Source organism: Ornithorhynchus anatinus, chromosome 2, assembly GCF_004115215.2.
Source record: "Ornithorhynchus anatinus isolate Pmale09 chromosome 2, mOrnAna1.pri.v4, whole genome shotgun sequence".
NCBI classification, from domain to species: Eukaryota; Metazoa; Chordata; class Mammalia; order Monotremata; family Ornithorhynchidae; genus Ornithorhynchus; species Ornithorhynchus anatinus.
Genome location: NC_041729.1, coordinates 133,154,014 through 133,169,221, shown reverse-complemented (window position 1 = coordinate 133,169,221; position 15,208 = coordinate 133,154,014). Strand labels below are relative to the sequence as shown.

At 44.7% G+C, this 15,208-nt stretch overlaps 1 protein-coding gene across 10 annotated transcripts in view; it reads right to left on the bottom strand.

The window, feature by feature from the left end:
* LMO7 (LIM domain 7) overlaps window positions 1-15,208 on the bottom strand; it is a 288,480-nt gene that overhangs the window by 11,503 nt on the left and 261,769 nt on the right. For all 10 annotated transcript variants that reach the window (XM_029052751.2, XM_029052769.2, XM_029052791.2 and 7 more), the window contains 4 exons: window positions 13,287-13,379; window positions 5,379-5,722; window positions 3,538-3,603; window positions 547-602 (listed from right to left, as the gene is read on the bottom strand). In XM_029052751.2, the coding sequence (XP_028908584.1) occupies window positions 547-602; window positions 3,538-3,603; window positions 5,379-5,722; window positions 13,287-13,379 (559 nt within the window). The remainder of the gene's footprint in view (window positions 1-546; window positions 603-3,537; window positions 3,604-5,378; window positions 5,723-13,286; window positions 13,380-15,208) is intronic.

The window sequence follows — 15,208 nt, the reverse complement described above, 5'->3', positions numbered from 1 at the left end:
TTACTGAATTTTTTCCCATCAACTGTGTAATATGGGTTACTCATATTTCTGGACATCCAAAAATGCAGAAAATTAATTTATATAGGATTAAATATTTTGTTTACAGTAATAAAATGAAGGTGGTATTAATGCCATTTTGCTTTAGGTTTAGGCTTTAACATTAATATGGTAATTAAAAAACAATGCAATCTCATGAAATTGAGGGTTTTTTTTTTAGTACATAAGTTTAAATTTCAATTTTCCGTAAAACATGTTCCTATTTTAGCTACCAAAGTAGCTCCATTGTGCCTACATATTTTTATTTCGTTATTTGTGAGATCCTATAAAAATAGATCTTTAAATAGCAAAATGATTAAACAGACCATCAAAGAGAAACATTTTTTCTAAGCACGTACTAGAAATATTTTTGGACATGATAAAAGTTATGCAATAAAAATTACATTACATTCATGAAGCTGAAATATTACTAGGCCACATTTATGATGTATGCCTATATGAATAATAACCCTCTTTGATTTTAAGTATTTTAAACAATACTATACTCACCATTTCTATTTGTGGAGTAATCATTATCAAGTTCTGTTGTGGACCTAGATTTATTCCTAAAATGCAAAGCAAATTAGTACATGTCTTTTTGATTAAGAAGAATAATTACTCAATATTTATAAATTGTAAACAACATATACAAGCAGATGTATTTAATATTGTTTGTTCTTTTGCATAACATCATCTTATCCATTGTGTTTTACACTGAAATAGTTCTGGTCTCCAAAACTTAATATGCAGGAAAAAATATGAGCTAAGTGTAACAATTTAGGAGGCTGCTAGTCACATTTCTGCACTAAGGGATTTGTTGAGAAATTCTGCATAACTGTCTTCTTACACCTTAGATACTTCATTCATAAAATGAATTCCCAGTGTCGACTGTGTTTTACACTTAAATAGTTCTTGTCTCTAAAACTTAAAATGCAGCACAATATGTGAACTAAATTTATCAATTTAGGAGGCTGCTAATCACATCTCCTCAGTGAGAGATTTGTTGAGAAATTCTGGGCAACTTTTGCACCTTAGATACTTCATTCATAAAATGAATTCCAAGCATTTATCGTATAATAAAAACTCTGGGATTGTAACATTCAGTAATTTAGACAGTACTGCACAAGAGCATTGTTGAATGTATGAACACCTACACAAAAGTTCAATTAAGTGTTTACGCATCTAGAGCACATGCCCTGAGCATACACAAACACAAGATGAGATTCGGCTCTCGTGCAACAAATGCATAATACACAGAACATCCACCCTGACCCCTCTCTTTCCCTGTAATCTCTCATCCCTGACCCCTCTCTTTCCCTGTAATCTCTCATTTGGCTTAGTGTGAAAGAGCATGGGCTTGGGAGCCAGAGGTTTAGGTTTTAATCTCGGCTCCGCAACTTATCAACTTTGTGACTTTGGTCAAGTCACTTAACTTCTCTGTGCCTCAGTTACCTCATCTGTAAAATGGGGATTAAGACTGTAAGCCCCACATGGGACACCTGATTACCTTGTATCTATCCTAGCACTTAGTACAGTGCTTGGCACATAGTAAGCATTTAACTACCATCATTATTATTATTTATTCATCTCTGCTCGGATGTCCCACTGACACCTGAGCTTCACCATTTCCAAAACTGAACTCATTTTCCCTCCGAAATCCTCTCCTCCCCTTAACTTTCCCTTCATTGTTGATATCATCATCTTCTTCATCTCCCAAGCCCGCATCTTTGGCATTACCCTGACTCCTCTTTTCCAAACCCACATTTTGCCACTATATTTCACAGCTAAGAGAAAAATACCCTTTAAATCACAATATCTCTGGAATCTTCCCCTTCTTGTCCATCCAGAGTGCTACTCCGCTGTCCAAGCCCTTGTCAGATCCCAAAATCACTACTGCATCAGCCTCTTCATTGACCTCCCTACCTTCAGTCTTCTCCTTTCCCAGGATATACTTCACTCCATGTCCTGGATCAGTTTTCTAATGCATGTTTCCCCTAAAACCTGCAATGGTTGACCTCTCTGCCTTTTGCGCACTTCACTCCTCTTAATCCAACCTACTCACTGCACCTCATTCCTCTGAGATGAGGTTTCAGAAGGGCCTTGGGGATGAGAATGGATGTGACTTGCTGGATGTGAAAAGAGGAAGGAGTCCCAGGCAGAAAGGAGAGCGTGAACAAGGCACCGGCCATGAGAGAGACGAGAACGAGGCACAGTAAGAAAGCTGACTTGAGAGGAACAAAGCCAGCTGTGATACAATGGGAAAGGATCTGAGAGAAGTAGCGGGGAAAGAACTGATTAGGAGTCTTACAGCCAATGATCTCTTGGATATGGTGCCCTGGTAGGAAAACTGGAGGTCTGCTTTGACCAAACCCCAAGACTGTGGGTCCTTAATCTGCCCCTTAGCTGACCCCAAGGAAGTCATCTTCACTTCCAGAATCAATCAATCACACAACTGTACTGAGTGCTTACTTTTCACCGAGCACTGTACTAGGCCTTTGGAAGGGTTCTATAGAGTAGTTGGAAGACACCAGCCTCTTGAAGGCAGGGATCAAGGAAGAGGGAAGGAGGAGGCCATTTTTGAGTTTGCACATACATACTGCTCCTGGCCCCGTGTTCCTTTACTTCCACAGGTACAGAATATACCCATATAAATAACTCAAGCAGCTGCTGACACTCTGCTTCCTCACTTTGGCCCAAAACAGTGTGGGAATGGGAAGCCAACCCCAGCAATTAGACTTTCCCAAAGAAGGACTCCGTTCTTCCCTATTCAATGCTGGACTCCATGCCTTGGACAAAGGGTTCCTGGCTGTTATTTCTTTTGACATTCCGTTGGTTTATATTATGTCCATCTAGGATCTCTATTGTGAGAATTAACCATCACTCTCCGACCAAAAGGAGTCAACTGTTAAGTGCTCTATTCGCTTCACATCAAATTCTCATAGAAGTCAGGGATTGTGTTACGGGAAAAATCACATTACGGCAGCCACTGATTCCATGGAAATTATAGGGTTATGTGATTGCAGGATTTCACCATTACTGACATTTAACTGATCAGCATTTCTGTATTGCTGTCATGTCTGACACGAGCAGAATGGTTTAACCCACACCACTCACTACTTTACTGTAAAGCTGCAAAAATGCAGATAAACAGTTTCTGAATGGGATAGTATATAAGGCAGAGGCTGGGAAGCATAGTAGCATCATGCCTTGATGGAACTATCTTCATGCCCACAGCTATTTCTCTATGCACCAAAGGAACCCGCGCTATCTTCAGGGGTCATTTTCTACTCATTATAGCTCCTGGTGATGGCAATGGTGCTCCCTATCAAAATTATAAACTGAAATCATGTGTTCTCTGCATACAACATGTGCAATAACAGAAAAGGGCTGAGTAAACCAAAAAGAAGTGCAACCAACAGACCCAATCAGTCTGGGTTTGTGCATAAGGCAACACGTCAAGACAAACTACTACCTACAGTGATAATTCCATGTTTCACAAACCTGTCACTAGGAAGTAAACCTGTCAACGACTCCTCTTCTTTGGTGACATCCCAGGGATCAACAGGCCTAGAGGATGGAAGAGGAGTTGAAGAACACGTCAAAGGATATGTTTTTAATGATGACAACAAATTATGCAAAATGTTAAAACTGCAAATGAATGCAGTTTCCTTGATAACCAATTGGAATTTTTCAAGCTTTTTTGGATGTTTAAAACCAAGAAAACAGCAATCTAGCACTAAGGGATTTCTTCTTGTGTAACTGAAATGATTCAAAATAGATTCCTAACATTTCAGAAAGCTGCCTTCCAAAGTCTAATAAACAATGCCCAGAAAACTCCATGAATACCTGTGACAGCTATACTCTGCCATCAGAATAGCCTATAAAGCTGTAGGTTAGTTGGGGGCAGGGACTGTCACTCTTTATTGTACTTTCCCAAGCGCTTACTCGGCACACAAGAAGCACTTAATAAATACGATTGAATGAATGAATAAAACAAGGACTTTTTTATTTTTGTGGGATTTTCTTCCAACTCCTGGGAAGTAAAGAATCAGACTAAAAAATGTATATGAACCACGAGTCATAAAAATAGAAACAATGGTGTCTGCTACATTAAAAAAATGCAAGCCACACAATTATTTTTGAATAATCCACAAGGATCTGATTCTCTTATTTTTTTCTTTCAGTCTTTTGGTGTCCTCATTATGGGCATTTCATAGCTGTTTAACAATTCCACAAGGAGATGGAGAAAATGTGGCATTAAAACCTGTTGATTATATGTAACCGATTGCTCGGGTACCATATTTGGTGTAAGAGATAATGAAAATATACAGAAAATCCAGAAGCCTTATTTTAGCCCTCAGCCTCAACTGTTCATGCTACCCCTGTCTCCAAACCAAATGTTGACTTGGTTCTTTCAAAACATGACAATACAATTAAAATTCATATAATCACTGAAATATAAATCTGCCTATTTGTTAGCTTTAATCAAATCCACTCCTATAATTCTCGACTGCTGAAATGTTAAGTATATCGCTTGCCTATTTAAAGTCTCAGGGAGTAAAAATAAATCCTACACCTCTCTCATAGTGACGTAAGGCAAGTAGATACAAAAATCACTGGAAAATAATTTGAACTACTCAGGTGGCAAAGAAATGCAATCTTTTACTGTCATTGTAGGTCTCACATAAAAACTAACATAGGTCTTTAGAAAACTTATACATGCCAATAACACAAAATGTCATCGTGCTATAAACTCTTATATCATCTATTAAGCAAGTGCTCTGGATAATGATCTTTCTGACTAATAGCAGAAATGAGGTTGAAAGTTTTTTCCACAACGAATTATTTATAGAAGTATTTTAAAGATTGTCCTTTCTGAGAAAATTGACTGCAGGGCTTTTAAGCACATTTTCAAATGGGAAAAACATACCTAAAACTTTTTATGCTTTTGAAATTCTAGGGCAGATGTTCAACCAAGGGGATAAAATGTCACACTGGGGCAATTTGCTTGAAACAGCATTATAACTGCAACTGGGTGATGCCAATGGGTTTTCCCAATCAAATCAAATGAGAAGCAGCACAGCCTAGTGGAAAGAGCATAGGCCTGGGAATCAGTGGACCTGGATCTAATCCCGGCTCCAACACTTCTCTGCCTTGTGACCATTAACTCCTTTGCAAAATGGGGATTCGAACTGGGAACCCCATGAGGGACAGGGACTGTGATCAACCTTGTTAGCTTGTTTCTACCTCAGTGCTTAGTACAGTGCCTGGCACATTGTAAGGGCTTAACAAAGACCTTAAAAAAGTAGACACCAACTAAAAAATGCAAGTACGTTTCTTACCTTTTATACTGGTATATCTGCACTGAGGTTTCTTTCTCCTCTACCCAAGGTTTCTGTTCTGCCTCTGCCTGCCATTTCTTCTCTACCTCCTCTGCCTTCCATTTCTGCTCCTGTTCTTCCTGATACTGCTGCTCCTTTAGTTTTCTTTCTTTCTCAAGCTGAAGTTGCTCTTCTACTTTCCTTTTTTCCTCCAAACGTTTCATTTCTTCCTCATGGAGCTGCTGCTGTTCCTTCTCCCATATGGTTTTCTCCCTCTCAGAGAAACCAGAGTCATCTCTCAGGGTGGAAATAGTAGTCTCATGCATGATTACTGGGATATTATGTGACTTCAGCACCAATTGCTCCTATAAAAGGATTAAAATGAAAAAAATTATGTATTGATCCATGTGTACGTGTTGACTTGAAATACATCTTAAAAATCATAGATCTAGAAGTGACTGCAAGAGATTAGATCCAGTTTGAATAATAATGAAAGGAATAATAATAATATAAGGATTTATTTGATAAGCACTAAGGGCTGGGGTTGATACTAGACAATCAGGCCAGACACAATCCCTGTCCTACAGAAGCTAATCAATCAATCAAGCAATCAATCATGTTTATTGAGCGCTTACTGTGTGCAGAGCACTATACTAAATGCTTGGGTAAGTACAATACCGCAATATAACAGACACTTTCCCTGCCCATGACAAGTTTACAGTCTAGAGGGGGAGAAGGATATTAATATAAATAAATTACATTTATGTATATAAGTGCTATGGGGCTAAATAAAGGGAGCAGGTCACCGTGACACAGAAAATAGAGGAAAAAAAGAAAAATAAGGCTTGTAAGAAATGTGCCTTGAATCAGGGTTTGAACAGGAACAGAGTAACTGTCTATCAGATATGAAGAGGGAGGGGTTTCCAGGTTAAAGGCAGAATGTGGGCGAGAGGTCAATGGTGAGAGAGACAAAATCGAGGTACAGCGAGGTACAGCGAATAGGTTGGCATTGGAGGAGTGAAGTGTGCAGGTTAGGTTGCAGTGAGGTGAGGTAAGACGGAGATAGGGAATTGAGTGCTTTAAACCCGATGGTAAAGAGTTTCTGTTTGATATAGAGGTGGATGGGCAGCCACTGGGGTTGTTAAGGAGTGGAGAAACATAGCCTGAACATTTTCTGTAGAAAAATGATCCCAGCAGCAGGCTGAAGTATGAACTAGAGTGGGGAGAGACAGGAGGAGGGAGGTCAGCAAGGAGACTGATACAGTAATCAAGTTGGATAGGATAAGTGCTTGGATTGATGTGGACAGAATCTGGATGGAGAGGAAAGGGTGGATTTTAGCAGTGTTGTGAAGGCTGAACTGACAGGATTTAATGATACATTGAATATGTGGGTTGAATGAGAGAGAGGAGTCAAGGATAACCCCTAGGTTATGGGCTTGTGAGACAGGGAGGATGGTGGTGCTGCCTATTGTGATGGGAAAGTCAGGGGACGGACAAGGTTTAGGTAGGAAGATAAGGAGTTCTGTATTTGCCATGTTTAGTTTGAGGTGATGGTGGGATATCCAAGTGGACATGTCTTGAAGGCAGGTGCAGATGAGAGACTGCAGAGATGGAGAGAGATCAGGGCTAGAGTTGTAGACTTGGGAATCATCTGCACAGAGGTAGTAGTTGAAGTCATGTGAGTGAATGAGTTCTCCACGGGAGTGAGTGTAGATGGAGAACAGAAGGGGACCTAGGACTGAACCCTGAGGAACACCCACAGTTACAGGATGGGAGCCAGAGGTGGAGCCTGAAAGAGAGACTGAGAATGAGCAGCCAGAGAGGTCGGAGGAGAACCAGGAGAGGATACCATCAGTGAAGCTGAGGTTTGATTAGGTTTGGGGTAGAGGACATTGGATTTACCAAGAAATAGCTCATTTGTGACCTTTGAGAGGGTGGTTTCTGTGGAGTGAAGGGGACAGAGGCCAGATTGGGGGGGGGGGGTCAAGGAGTGAATTGAAGGAGGATTTGAGAGAGTGGGTATAGACAACTCATTTAAAGAGTCTGGGGAAGAATGATAGGAGGTAGGTGAGAGGGAGGGAGTACAGGTTGTAAATCTCCAATTTACAGATGAGGAAACCGAGGCACAGTTAAGTGACTTGCCCAAAGTCACACAGCAGGCAAGTGGTACAGCCAGGATATCATAATTCTCAGACTAATGTTCTTTCCACTAAGCCAGGTCGCTTTCCTTCCACTCTTCAGGGAAGTAACTGAACTAATCATTCCAGAAAGGAACTCTACAACCTCCCTTGGAAGTTTATGCCAGTGGCATCAAACAGTACAGTAGGAAAGGCCTTACTTATGGCTCGTTTGATCTTCTGCTTATTCAAGTCCATTTTTTCTCACTTAGACGTCAGTGACTTTGAAACACAACAAGCTTTCTGAATGAGCCTCCCTAAGCATCCTATGTCACTCTCGCACAGTGAAAATTCATCCTATTTGTTAGAATAATTTCTCAATTCAGTGTTTGCCTTAAATGTTAAAGTTGCCTTCCAAAGGGTAAATAACCGACCAACATGGTGTGACCTAAAAATTTGTTATCTATTTGCTCAAGCAGGTCATCCAAAAAGATGATTGCTAAAATTGGAACTAGCATACATACTTTTAAGACATATTCTGGACTTAGTGACTCAATTTTTAAGATAAAAACAATATCGATTAACAATAGTTTTTATACCAATTCTTGCTTCACTGTGAGCTAACTCACTTTTATTCTCTTCTGCTCCTAACTGCCTCTTCCTACCAGCACAGAAACCTGACTCCATTCATTCTCAATCGTATTTACTGATTGTTTACCATATGCAAGGCACTGTACTAAGCACTTGGGAGAGTATTCTTTTCAGACAACTGTCTCTTCCTGATGTTCTCAGTCAGGGCTATTTATGGAGCACTTACTGAGTGCACAACACTGTATTAAGCACTTGGAAAAGTACAACACTTCAGAGTTGGTAGACACTATCCCTTCTCCACAAGTAGCTTAGAGTTCAGATGGGGAGAATGACATTTAAGTAGATTAGGGGTAGGGGAAATAGAATACAGGAATATTTACATACATATTGTGGGGATGGAGGGCTTAAGGAGTAGGTACAGCCAGGTTTACAGTCAATGCAGTGGGGACGATGGACAGGGGAATGGAGGGCTTAGTCTGGGATGGCGTCTTTGAGAAGATGTGATTATAGTAAGGTTTTGAATGTGGAGAGAGTTACAGGAGGGTTTTGAAGGTGGGGAGAGTGGTGGACTGTTGGATTCGAAGGAGGAGGAAGTTTGAGGCCTGAGGGAGAATGTGGGCAAGGAGTCAGTTGGGGAATAGATGAGATAGAGATTCACTGAATAGGTTGGTGTTAGGGAAGCAGAGTGTGTGGAATGGGTCGAAGTAGGAGATCAGCTAGTTTTGATAGAAGGGAGAGAGCTGACTGGGCGTTTTACCACTTCATTCATTCAATAGTATTTATTGAGCGCTTACTATGTGCAGAGCACTGTACTAAGCGCTTGGAATGAACAAGTCGGCAACAGATAGAGACAGTCCCTGCCGTTTGACGGGCTTACAGTCTAATCGGGGGAGACGGACAGACAAGAACAATGGCAATAAATAGAGTCAAGGGGAAGAACATCTCGTAAAAACAATGGCAACTAAATAGAATCAAGGCGATGTACAATTCATTAACAAAATAAATAGGGTAATGGAAATATATACAGTTGAGCGGACGAGTACAGTGCTGTGGGGATGGGAAGGGAGAGGTGGAGGAGCAGAGGGAAAGGGGGAAAAGAGGGTTTAGCTGCGGAGAGGTAAAGGGGGGCTGGCAGAGGGAGTAGAGGGAGAAGAGGAGCTCAGTCTGGGAAGGCCTCTTGGAGGAGGTGTTTTAAGTAGGGTTTTGAAGAGGGGAAGAGAATCAGTTTGGCGGAGGTGAGGAGGGAGGGCATTCCGGGACCGCGGGAGGACGTGGCCCGGGGGTTGACGGCGGGATAGGCGAGACCGAGGGACGGTGAGGAGGTGGGCGGCAGAGGAGCGGAGCGTGCGGGGTGGGTGGTAGAAAGAGAGAAGGGAGGAAAGGTAGGAAGGGGCAAGGTGATGGAGAGCCTTGAAGCCTAGAGTGAGGAGTTTTTGTTTGGAGCAGAGGTTGATAGGCAACCACTGCAGTTGTTTAAGAAGGGGAGTGACATGCCCAGATCATTTCTGCAGGAAGATGAGCCGGGCAGCGGAGTGAAGAATAGATAGGAGTGGGGCGAGAGAGGAAGGGAGGTCAGAGAGAAGGCTGACACAGTAGTCTAGCCAGGATATAACGAGAGCCCGTAGCAGTAAGGTAGCCGTTTGGGTGGAGAGGAAAGGGCGGATATTGGCGATATTGTAGAGGTGAAACCGGCAGGTCTCGGTAACGGATAGGATGTGTGGGGTGAACGAGAGAGACGAGTCAAGGATGACACCGAGATTGCGGGCCCGAGAGACGGGAAGGATGGTCGTGCCATCCACGGTGAAGTCCGGGAGAGGACCGGGTTTGGGAGGGAAGATGAGGAGCTCAGTCTTGCTCATGTTGAGTTTTAGGTGGCGGGCCGACATCCAGGCGGAGACGTCCCGGAGGCAGGAGGAGATGCGAGCCTGAAGGGAGGGGGAGAGGACGGGGCGGAGATGTAGATCTGCGTGTCATCTGCGTAGAGATGGTAGTCAAAGCCGTGAGAGCGGATGAGTTCACCGAGGGAGTGAGTGTAAATGGAGAACAGAAGAGGGCCAAGAACTGACCCTTGAGGAACTCCAACAGTTAAAGGATGGGAGGGGTAGGAGGCGCCAGTGAAGGAGACCGAGAATGACCGGCCAGAGAGGTAAGAGGAGAACCAGGAGAGGATGGAGTCCGTGAAGCCAAGGTGAGATAAGGTATGGAGGAGGAGGGGATGGTCGACAGTGTCAAAGGCAGCAGAGAGGTCAAGGAGGATTAGAATGGAGTAGGAGCCACTGGATTTGGCAAGAAGGAGGTCACGGGTGACCTTAGAGAGAGCAGTCTCGGTAGAGTGGAGGGGACGGAAGCCAGATCGGAGGGGGTCTAGGAGAGAATGGGAGTTAAGGAATTCTAAGCATCGATTGTAGACGACTCATTCTAGGATTTTGGAAAGGAAGGGTAGTAGGAGATAGGGCGATAACTGGAGGGGGAAGTGGAGTCAAGAGCGGGTTTTTTTAGGATGGGGGAGACGTGGGCATGTTTGAAGGCAGCGGGGAAGGAGCCATTGGAGATTGAGTGGTTAAAAATAGAAGTTAAGGAAGGAAGGAGGGCAGGGGCGATGCTTTTAATAAGGTGAGAGGGAATGGGGTCCGAGGCGCGGGTGGAGGGGGTGGCACTTGCGAGGAGGGAGGAGCTCTCCTCTGAGGATACTGCAGGGAAGGATGGAAAGTAGGGGAGAGGGTTGGTGGGGAGGAGGGGAGAGGCGGAGGGGTGTCTTTGGGGAGCTCAGACCTGATTGTGTTGATTTTCGTGAGGAAATAGGTCGCCAGATCATTGGGGGTGAGAGATGGGGGAGGGGGAGGAACAGGGGGCCTAAGGAGAGAGTTAAAGGTCCGGAACAATCGGCGGGGGTGACGGGCGTGGGTGTCGATGAGGGAGGAGAAGAAGTTTTGCCTGGCGGAGGAGAGGGCAGAGTTAAGGCGGGAAAGGATAAATTTGAAGCGTGTGAGGTCGGCTTGGTGATTGGACTTTCGCCAGCAGCGCTCAGCAGCTCGAGCATAGGAGCGTAGGAGGCGGACGGAGGAGGTGATCCAGGGCTGTGGGTTAGTGGAGCGAGAGCGGCGGAGAGCGAGAGAGTCGAGATGAGTAGAGAGGGTGGAGTTGAGAGCGGAGACCTGATCATCGAGAGTGGGAAGTGAGGACAGGGCGGCAAGGTGAGGAGAGATGCTTTTGGAAAGACGGATGGGATCGAGAGAAGCGGAGGTCTCTGTGGGGCAGTAGCGAAGATTTGCAGCGGGAGGGAGTGTGAGAGATGAGGCAGGTGAGAAGGTTATGGTCAGAGAGAGGGATTTCAGAGTCGGTGAGGGAGGAGATAGTGCAGCGGTAGGAGATGACGAGATCGAGGGTGTGACCGAGTCGGTGAGTGGGCGCGGTACGGTGGAGGAGGAGGTTGGCAGAGTCGAGGAGGGATAGCAGGCGGGCGGCAGAGGAGTCGTCGGGTACATCCGTATGGATGTTGAAGTCTCCAAGGATCAGAGTGGGCAGAGAGAAGGAGAGAAGGAAGGTGAGAAAGGGGTCAAGGTGGTTGAAGAAGTCGGAGGTGGGACCGGGAGGGCGGTAGATGACAGCGACAAGTATCTGGAGGGGGTGGTAGAGGCGAATAATATGGGCTTCGACCCATTGACGCGGATTCACTGGGTAAGAGGGAGGTGTTGATATCGTGAAGAGGGGATGTGTCTGTTATAATGTTAAATTGTACTCTCCCAAGTGTCCTGTACAGTGCTCTGCACACATTAAGCACTCAATAAATACAAACTGACTTCCTCCATTCCTCTCTTTCTCTTCCTTTGAAGCACGTCACCCACCTCTACCACCCACTTCAATTATTAGTTGCTGTCACCTACTATTCATTCATTCATTCATTCAAACACATTTATTGAGCACTTACTGTGTGCAGAGCACTTTACTATCTACCCCTCTGAGCTTCATCTGCAAATTTCTAGTGATTCTGATGCCCCTCACACTTTCAGTCTCTCATTCTCCATCTCTATGTGGGTCCTTGGGGACTTTCAGTACCAACATGGACATTTCTGACAACCACCCAGCCATCCACTTCCTCTCCCTCCTCCACTCTGCTACTCTTCTGCTCCACTCCACTTCACTCACCCATCACTAATCAGTGTACAATCTCTAACTTTGCCGACTTTGAAATCCCACTCTCTGACCACAACAACCTTACCTGCATCCTCTCCCACACATCTCTTCCTGGGAAAGCCCTCTTCTCCCCACACAGAGCCCTCTGATATCTTTTCCTCCTCCACCTATTCCCCGCCATCATGCTTCATTTGGTCTCCTTATTTAACCTCTCTTTTCTTTATGAAGAAATACATTCTCTCAACTCCACCCTGTCTGCCAAACTTAATTTCCTTACACTCTAGTTCCTCCACTTATCTTGCACCACCAACCCCCAGTTTGGAAACACCTCCACAACATCTGTCCTCCACTCATATACTCGTGCTGTGAACCCAGTTAATGACAATCCAGGCATCAGGCCAAATTTATTCTCAAATTCACACTCGCCTGTTACAACTGTGTTCTCTCCTCTGCTGAGAAATCACTGCTCCTACCTTATTGACTCCCATGCTCACTGCCCACACTATTCCACACTTTTAACACCCTCCTTAAACTCCCAGTAGCCCCACCCCAAACTCCTCTACCTTTGACAACCTTATTAATAACTTGGTTGAAAAAAAATTGAGACCAGGCACCAAGTTCCCAACACCCCCTCAGCTCTCCAGCTCTGTCTTACTCCCTCATCCAGTCTCTCATCCTTCGCAGCCATTTTTACTGCTTGTTTTCAAAATCTACCACTCCATCTGCATTACTGACCCAACCCTTCCCATTTTATGAAAACACCTGCACCCACTCTTCTGTCCTCCACCTGCCTCTCCCGTAGCATTTACGTGCCTACCTTGAAACTCTGTTGATCTTCCCTGTTGAGAGCTTAGTTTAGTGTTCTGAGTCAATTAAACACTCAGTGAACACTATCGATTGATGAATATGCCATAAACCTGAACAGCAACAACAAAAACAGACTTAGAGCCGATCAATGCATGGCTCTGCGCTGATCCTTTTACCAAGCAAGACAATCAGACGTGGTTCTGGATGCCTAGAAGTCAAACTCCACTGACTTGCCCGGTGAGGTGAAGTGGAAAGTGGAGGAAGCAGCTTTCAAACTCACCTCATTTAAATACTTGGAGCTCTCCTTTTCAGCCTCTTGCTGAGCTCGTTGCCATTCTTCCCTTAACTTCTCCTGCTCCCGATGATATTTTTCCTATCGAGTACAGACATATTACCACCATAATTCACCTTGTCCTTTACTTTAAACCAGCAAACTTTGTGATAAACATTTTTTGACCTGGACCAATAAAACCAAACTTTTATGTGGAGTTTATAACAAAATGGTAGAGAGGTTTTGTCCGATTTCACAATACAACTTTTGAGTTTCATCCCATTTAAACAGAGATGGACTATTGAGGTTGTGACATAAACATCGGCTATGGATAAGTGCAGGTGTGGCTGGAAAGACCTACGTGGGACTAACATTCTTTCCTTTCCGTAGGCACATAAATATTGTTTTTTGCCATGCCCGCCGGGGCAGCTGTATTATCTAGTAACTCCTTGAATCTGGTTCTTGGCATACTAATCACCTGCTCTGGGAGAGCTCCTTCCTGACTGTTGCAGTCTGGGCTGATCTGTCTATAACGCTGTCGTTAGGTTTCAGTGAATTGGAGAGCTACCCCGATTCTGTGAAAGAGCAGACCTTTCCCTTCACCCAGGTCAACTGGTCCCCACGAGGAGTGATTCAGGGACATGGGTGAAGATTTCTAGCCTGTACACCCATGGCTTCATATGTTCTCTCATTTTACAGATGAGGGAACTGAGGCACAGAGAAGTAGGTGACTTGCCCAAGGTCACACAACAGACAGTGGCAGGGCCGAGATTAGAACCACGTCTTTCTTATTTCCAGGTCCGTGCTCTTTCCACTAGACCACGCTGCTTCTGCTCTTCCCACTCAGACCCGTGATCCAGTAGATTGTCAACTTCCTTGGAGGGTCAGAATTGTGTCAACCAACTACATTGTTTTGTTCTCTCCCAAACACTTGGTACAGGGATCTGCACACAAGGTGCTCAATAAAAACCATTGACTCCTCTTCCTAGAACAGGGGGTCCCCAGCTCCTGTCCAGCACCCTAATGGCAGCAGCAGAGGCAGGACAGCAAGGGGAAGGTAGAAGGGGCTGGCCCTCATAACCTCCTTCATTCTGGGACCCAAGATCAGGGCCAGGCATGGGCTAGGGAGTTGCAATGGCCACCTGGGCAAATGGCGAGGCGAAAGCTTAGTAGAGTTCTGGAGAGGTGCCACGCAACCCTGATCCCTTGGCTCATCCCTTCCAAGAGGCTGCAGGGAGTGGGCATTCATTTGTTCATTCAATCGTATTTACTGAGTGCTTACTGTGTGGACAGCACTGTCGGGAGAGTGCAATCTAACAACAGACACATTCCCTGCCCACAACGAGCTTACAATGCAGAGGGGGAGACAGATATTAATATAAATAAATTACAGATACGGACAGAAGGGCAGTGCTGGGGATAGAAGCAAGAGGCGATAATGTTAGGAGTGTAGGGTTGTGCCGTGTGGCACCTCTCCAGCATAGTCGGTTCTGCCAGCCTTCCTCTCCCCATTGGCCCTGGTATTCAGTCCCCCACCAAACCTAGCCTCCCAAGTTGGTCCAGGTCCAGAGACAGGGTGGGCAACAGAGGAGAGCAGATGATGATGCACTCCACCTTCACTGCTCATGGCTGCCACCTCACGACTAAGAAGCAGCATAGTCTAGTGGCAAGAGCATGGGCTTGGGAGTTGGAGGACGTGGGTTCTAAACCTGGCTCTGCCATCTGTCTGCTGTGTGACCTTGGGCAAGCAACTTAACCTCTCCGTGCCTCAGTTACCTCATCTGTAAAACGGGGATTAAGACTGTGAGCCCCACGTGGGAAAGGGACTATGTCCAACCTCATTAGCTTGTATCTACCCCAGTGCTGAGGTAGAACAGTGCTTGATACATAGTAAGCACTTAACAAATACCATTATTATTATAATTATTATT